The sequence below is a fragment of the Marmota flaviventris genome, chromosome X, assembly GCF_047511675.1.
Source record: "Marmota flaviventris isolate mMarFla1 chromosome X, mMarFla1.hap1, whole genome shotgun sequence".
Taxonomy (NCBI): domain Eukaryota; kingdom Metazoa; phylum Chordata; class Mammalia; order Rodentia; family Sciuridae; genus Marmota; species Marmota flaviventris.
The window spans coordinates 93,729,335-93,737,287 of NC_092518.1; the positions used below are offsets into that span (position 1 = coordinate 93,729,335).

Consider the following 7,953-nt stretch of genomic DNA (forward strand, 5'->3'; position numbering starts at 1 on the left):
GTATTATCATATTTCCGTTTTAAAGGTTCGCTCTAGCAGCAGTATGGAGAATGGGTTGGAAGCGGGTAAGATAACAGGGGCAGGGAGACCAATTTGGAGGTGATATAGTAATCCACATGAGAAATGATGCCAGACCAAGAGAGTAGTAGTGAAGATTTAGAGGAATGAAGATGAATTCCTCCAAGATTAAAAATATCAAGGACAAGGGGCTGGGGCTGTAGCTCAGAGGTACAGCACTTGCCTGGCATGTGTGAGGCACTGGGTTAAATCCTCACCACAGCATATACATCTACAACTAAAATTTTTTTTTTAAAAAATCAAGGACAAAACTGTGAGAACCCACAACACTTAAGATCAGTTGGAGAGAAAAGAGGTCATAATGAAAACTTAAAAGCCCAGAAAAGCAGCAAAATCCAGAAGATGATGGTAGTTTCCAGTGCAAGGAAGATGAAACTCTGAGGATGGAAAGTGTTTATGAACATCAAATTCTGCCAAGAAGTCAAGTAAGCTAAAGATAGAAAGGTATCCATTGGATTTGGACCCAGAGAGTAAGGATGCAAGTTGATGAGCCACGATGAATACAAAATGCATGGGAATTAATGAAGTAGAGTCAGCAAACATACAGAACTCTTTCAGGATGACATATGCAAAGTCTCTGGCCTTTGTCTTTCTCCACAACCCATCTCCCTCATTCTTTCTTCATGCTATAGTAAATATCATGTAGTTCTTCAGACATGTGTTCCATCAGCTGTCAAGCCTAGGATTCAGAAAATGCCATTCACTCTTCCTGGAATCCCCTCTTCCTTCTTCCCATTCTCCCCTTTCAGGTTCTCCTGATGAACTCTGCCTTTCAGATCATACTGAAGTGTTCCCTGCTTTGTGAAGTCTTAGTTAACACCCCAGATCGAGTTCATTGTATTTCCATCAGTGCTTCATACTTGTACCCATTAGAGAGATATCAGTCTGATTATAAACTGTCTCTATTTCTGATCTGTGTTGCAGCAAGAATACAGAACTGTTTGACATCTCTATACTTACAGGACCTCATACTTTTAACCATATGGAATGAAGGACAATGACGGCAACTATCAATGGAGAACAGAGCCCACTAAACACTGCAAGTTCCTAGAGAGTCCATTTACAGCCCTAATGCCTAGCCAAGTGCCCAGCACCTGGTAGGCATCAGATAAATGTTTGTGAAATGAATTAATAACACATTCAAGTTGATCCAAGATCAGGAATAACCTCAGTAGACATAATAAGAAAAATTGCTTGGGAGAGATGTTAATGAGGAAAAGTCTTAGTAAATCCTTAATTCTAATCACATATCAAAATAATGACATGACCCTCTTGAGTGACAATCAGCACTGGTATGCGCTGGTCAAGTTCACTTGGTTATGTATTGCCAGCAACAGTTCTGCCTGTACTACCGATTTAATTGTTACCTCGACTCTCATCCCTAATTTTGTGAGAAACCCTGACTACTCAAGACACAAATCTGGGACACACCTGTGAACCTTTTATTATTAGTATTACTATTATTATCATTACTATTATTATTATTATTTGCCATACTATGGATTGAGCCCAGGGATGCTTCACCACTGAGCTCCATCCCCAGTTTTTTTGACTTTTTATTTTGAGGCAGGGTCTTACTAAGGTGCTGAGGCTGGCCTCAAACTTGCCATCCTCCTGCCTCAGTCTCCTAAATCACTGGTATAACAGGCATGTACCTCTACATCCAGCTTACATTTGATAAATCTTAAAGACCCACTATAATGCTATGCCCAACTTCATACACAGGTGAAGTCGAGTTTAAATAATGGTCAAGAAAGACTTGGGGAAGGAGCTATCACAAAATAGCATGAGCCAGAGGCTGAGTGGTGAGTAGGATGCAAGGGAGGAACTTCAACTATGCTTTGGAGGTAGTAGAACAGCAGTTCTGAGATGGTTATGTGTGTAATACCTCAAATTTATTCCTAGAACCCCAAAGATAATATAGTCCAACCTCTTCCCCTCTTCCAATAGATCTATTTGGTGTGCTATGTTGAAGCACAATGAAGTATAAGTTGTAGACTACAAGCCAGGCTCTAATCAAGAGCTACATGCTTCTCTTCCCACCTTCCTCCAGCCCCAGTCTTTTCTGTGTCTTGGCAAAATTTGGGAGCCAGGGAACTCTAGAAGCAACTGCTCCTCTGGAGTAGCATTGAAGGGTCCCCTGTTTATGGTCTGTATTATAATAAGGATACTGAACTGTATGTCCCTGTCCTTATAGGCTCTCACTCTTTCAACCACTAGGAGGGAGCAAAAAGGAGGGCAACTCTATATGGGGAGTTGAACCCTATTCACAGCAATAAAGCAAGGGAGTTGCAATGGTTTGGATGTGGCTTGGGCCTGCCAAAACTTATGTGGAAGTGTGATCTCCAATGTAATGGCAAGAGGCAGTGAGACCTTCAAGGGGTGATTAGGCTGATAAAAGGGATTAGGGTTTTTGTTGTTGTTATTGTTGTTGTTTTGTTTTTAGCGAGTGAGTTCTCACTATCACAGGAATGGATTAGATATCAAGAGAGTGTGTTCTTACAAAGTGAGCCTGACACCTCTCCTCAGTCTCTTGCCATGTGGCCTCTCTTTCACATGCACTCACTCATTACTCTTTCATGCATGTCTGCCATGCTATGCCATCTACCATGTTATAATGGAGTATGAGGTCCTCACCAGATATAATTGCCTGATTTGGAACTTCCCTGTCTCCAGAACAGCAATCTAAATTAGCCTCTTCCTTCAAGTATCCAGCATCAGTTACTTTGTTATAGCAACACAAAATGGACTAAGAAGATAATTGGCTGCCTCTTCTCCCCCAATACACCAGTCTGACAGGTTCTTCCCCAGAATTTGTACATTTAAGTTAGAAATTACCACATGGAATAACAAAGATAAAATTTACTGAGTTGTCGCTAAGAGTCAAACTCTGGGCTACATTCTTTTCACGTATAATCTTAATTTAAAAAAAAAAAAAACCCTCATCACAGAACATAGAGGTAGGAATAATTATCATTTTTAAATTTTTTTTCTTATAAGAGCTTTATGGTTATATATAGTAGTGGCATTCTTTTATAGATAAGGAATCCAGTACTCAGAAAGAGTAAGTAACTTGCCTGAGGCACAGCATTTTAGAAGGGGAATTTGCACACCAGTTGATGGAGCACTGTACTATGCTTACAGACAGCCCCTATTCTATAAAGTCATTGAGACTACCAGTATAATACCTTCTATGCCATTCAAATCGAGTTTCAATGACTCACTTGTGATCTTAAAAATATTCCTTAGTCCCTCATGAAAGATTAAATTAGATAAAGAAGGGGAGGGACAGAATAAATTAGAAAGATCCATCAGAAATTCAATATTCAACTAGAAGAAATCTGCCACTGGTGTTTAAGCCCAGATCTGGGATGGCACACTTGCCCATGACTCAAGGCCTACTGTTTGCATATCTGGGGATTGGGGCCACTAGTCACACTGCGTTCTATGTAAAGCCAATGCTTGTCTTCAAGAATGGAAGTCTGGGGAGTATATCCTTTAGAATAATAGCTTCAATTCTCAATTTCTTCATCTGCAAAATAGGGGTAGATTTAATTTCATTCTTGTGAGATTAAGAACTAAAGAAGTTAGAATGATAATGGCAATGATAAGCATGTAATTATCTTTCAATAAATACAACTGTAAAAGAGGAGTATACTGGGGCTGGGCTTGGTGGCACACGCCTTTAATCCCAGCAGCTTGGGAGGCTGAGGTAGGAGGATCATGAGTTCAAAGCCAGCCTCAGCAAAAGTGAGGCACTTAGCAACTGAGACCCTGTCTCTTAATAAAATACAAAATTGGGCTGAGGATGTGGCTTAGTGGTCAAATGCCCCTGAGTTCAATCCCTGTTGCTCCCACCCCCAAAATAAATAAGTGTACTGGGAATCAGAAGACTAGGGTCCAGGATCCACCTATACCACTGACCCACCATTTGACATTAGACAAATCGTTCCCCTCCTCTATGTCTCTCTTTTGTTCCCTCTAAAATGGACTATAGGACCTTCCATGTCTATTTCTTCTCTGACATACATTAATGCTGGGCTTCTGTACTTCTCCAGGCAGTTACTTTCCTAAACCTCTGCAATTGTTAAGCTGCATTCTGAGTTTATCACCTTCCCTTTGGTGCTCCAATAACTTTCTTACTAGAGTTGGATATCCCCACATGGTTTCTACTTACTTCTATGTGGAAAATCCAGTTCCTGATTGGTTTGGGCCTAAAATCCTCTATCAAAGTACCTATGATGTGAAGGCCCCTCTTTCTTTCTATGCTACAGTTATGCTAGGACTGTAACTACAAAAAAGGGGTGGGGAGTATAGAGACCTGGCCAAGAAGTCTCATCAGGAAAAGCAATCAAGTATATTAGCGGGGAGAGCAATAATCTATGCTTGATTGTAAGTCCCCCACTTACATTTGTTCATTTTTATATCTCCAGTGCCCTGTATGATGCCTGACACATAGTAAATATTCAACAAATATTTGTTGAATAAACAATGAAGAGGAGATATGTAGCACAAATGAAATGTTTTATATTACTATGTTCTTGAAAAGGCTCTATTTAAAGCCTTTATCAGGATCCATCTTTGGCAAAATTATCCAATAGGCAAAGTTTGCCTTCAAATTTCTAGCCCATCTCTCTTTGTCCCCCCATTAATGGGGACAAAAACAACTCCGAGGGCTGGGGATGTGGCGCAAGCAGTAGCACACTCACCTGGCATGCGTGCGGCCCAGGTTCGATCCTCAGCACCACATACAAACAAAGATGTTGTGTCCACCAAAAACTAAAAATAAATATTTAAAAAATTCTTAAAAAAAAAAAAAACAACTCTGAGGAAAAAAATCTACTTAAATAATTTGCACAGACAGGTAAATAAATGATAAGATTTGACACTTTACCCTACTCCTTGCCAACGAATGATGTTCATTTCTAATAAGGGTGGGACATCTTTGTACCAAAATAGTTAATCTTGATTATTAGAATAATATCAAACATAAGTTTCCAGTAGGCAAAGAGAGATGGACCACTTTTAGAAACCCTCACATCAAAGAGATCAGCTATCTGTTCTAGGTATAAGCTTGGTGTTTTAATGTTATAATCCAGGTCATTCATCCTAAACACAATGCCTCCCCCATCCCAAATTCTAAAAATTATGCTTTTTCATTTTAAGTATTTCCCAAGTCTATCCATTTATGATATAGGACCTTCCTCAAGCCATGTGTCAAATAGTACCCCTAGGCATTCATTCTCAGTTTTTCTCTTTTTCTTTGTAAACTGCAAGGTAAACAATCCCCAAGCTGAAAGTTTGTTCTTACACTCTTTCTGATATCTATGCCATGCATTAGGTAATATTTCTAATTCTTCTAGGACTCCCTGCAGAATCAGAAATCTCTATTGCTGTAGGATTTAGTCTGGATCCCCCAACCCAAGATTTTACAGAAGAAAACTTATTCATAAAAAAAGGGGGTGGGGAGGTAGGGAGGGAGAGAAAACCTGAAAGGGAGTGGGGAGGGAAGGATGGAGGAAGAAGGAAGGAAGGATGCCCTAAGGCTTCACCTACTGGTTTGGATTTAAAGACAAAATTATAGAGCTCTTGTGCAAAAGACATTGTCTATTGCCTCAAAACAATTCAGCTGAAGACTTCCCTGAGGTTAATGAGAAATATGGACATAACTAAGATAAAAGCTGAAGGTATGAAATTTTGGAAATAGAATACTGTTGACCCACAGTTATTCAAGGGCCGTTGCCTAGGTAACCCAGGTATGAATACCTGCGTGGGATCAGATTCCGTGGAAAGTGGCTAGAGTATAGGGATGCATCATTTTATTTCAGGTAACTTTCACAATCTGGTGGGAAGCCTGGTTTCACAAGGAAAACACTGTTCTTTAAACATATACAAAGAAAGACTATGACAAATAGCTCTGAGGGAAATGGCTCCTCATCTTAACTTGTCAAGCCGAGGACTTCTATGGATGATTGATCTTTGCAGTTACAGCCTGAATCAAGTTAACAGCTTGTATAAGACAACATCAGGAAGAAATAAAAAAGACTCATGAGAGAAACCAAATGAAAGCTTGGAGGAAAGCCTATAAACCCAAACCTTGATTTAAAAGTGTCTCTAAGCCTTTTCCCCCGTGTCATTCTTTCTTTCCTTTCCGTCTTTCATTCTTTAATTTTCCTACTACATACTGCAGCAAAACTAACATATCTCAGAGTCTGAGCTCATAAGTGGGCTGTGTTTTTCCCTCATTAAAATCATTCTTATAAACAAGAGCTGTCAACTACTCACCATGTAATTCACTGCTCAAATGTCTTTAATTTACCGCCTGCATATGCAAATCTCTGGCATAGCTATCTCAATATGTCCATTTCTGTGCATCCTGTATGCAGTCATAATCCTGCCAAGGACTCCAGTCTATTGATAAATCCCACTAATAGGGTAAATAATTGAGAGGGCTAGTAAACCTTTTTAAAACCATGCTTCAGCATCCCTAGACCAAGACCTGGATTAGGATTTAGAGTGACACTGCTAATCCTTTAAATTGATCCCACCTGTAGACGAGTTAGGGCTGAGCTACATGCATTGACCCAGAGATTAGCAAATAATTAGATATCTCTGGATAAATGCATCCTCCATAGATTACTGCCTCCTTCTACCTTTCAAAGTCAGACTCACATAACCTTGGATTTTGCCTCTATGTTCTTCCTTTTTCCCTTCTAATAACTACAAATTGCCTTTTCTCCAGGACAGCTCTAAATGCCAGAACATTCATCAGCTGTGATTCCAGCCCACAATATGAAAGATGATCCAGGCTCTCTCCCTGAAAAATTCAAAGTAGGTGAAGTTTGTTTCCCTCTTCTATTCCCATTAAGGACCTGCACTTCTTTCTTTCTGAGACCCCCAACTTTCCCCACACCCTTCTAGGCACACACACACCTCCATTCCCAGACCTTACACCTATTTTTTTCCTTATCAGTATCTGTGTTCTGAACATCACTCATTAAGAACCCTGTTCTAGATTCCTGAGGTTAAGACTGAGATGTTAATGGCTAAAAATGACTTTTACTTAATGGAGGATGCTAATATGACACCCATTACTATAACATCTTAACTGAGATATAATTCATCATTTTAAAGTATACAGAGGTTTTATTTTTTAGTATACTCACAAGATTGTACAACCATTACCACTTTCCAATTCCAGAGCATTTTTATTATCCCCACAAATAAAGCCTGTGTCTGCTTAAAAATCACTCTGTACCCCTCCTCCTCCTAGTCCCACACAACCACCAGTCTATTTTCTGTCTCTATGCCTTTTCTGGATATTTAATTTAAGTGGAATCATACAACATGTGGTCTTTTTTGACTGGCTTCTTTCATTGAGAAAGCTATTTTCAAGATTCACACATGTCCCATCACACATCAGTACTTCATTCCTTTTGGTGACCAAATAACATTTCACTTCATTGGATATACCACTCTTGTTTATCAGTTGATAGACATTTGGGATGTAAGTGGTGGAACCACATCATGAAAATAAGTGGCTTAACAAAAGTTAATAACTAGAATCAACAAATGGGACTTACTCAAACTAAAAAGTTTTTTCTCAGCAAAAGAAACAATAAGAGAGGTAAATAGAGAGCCTACATCCTGGGAACAAATCTTTACTCCTCACACTTCAGATAGAGCCCTAATATCCAGAGTATACAAAGAACTCAAAAAATTAGACAATAAGAGAACAAACAACCCAATCAACAAATGGGCCAAGGACCTGAACAGACACTTCTCAGAGGAGGACATACAATCAATCAACAAGTACATGAAAAAATGCTCACCATCTCTAGCAGTCAGAGAAATGCAAATCAAAACCACCCTAAG

At 39.4% G+C, this 7,953-nt stretch overlaps 1 protein-coding gene across 1 annotated transcript in view; it reads right to left on the reverse strand.

The window, feature by feature from the left end:
* Gucy2f (guanylate cyclase 2F, retinal) overlaps positions 1-1,457 on the reverse strand; it is a 98,822-nt gene extending 97,365 nt beyond the window's left edge. The window contains 1 exon segment of the mRNA XM_027934292.2: positions 1,446-1,457. Coding sequence (XP_027790093.2) covers positions 1,446-1,457 — 12 coding nt within the window.
* Positions 1,458-7,953: the final 6,496 nt, after the last annotated feature.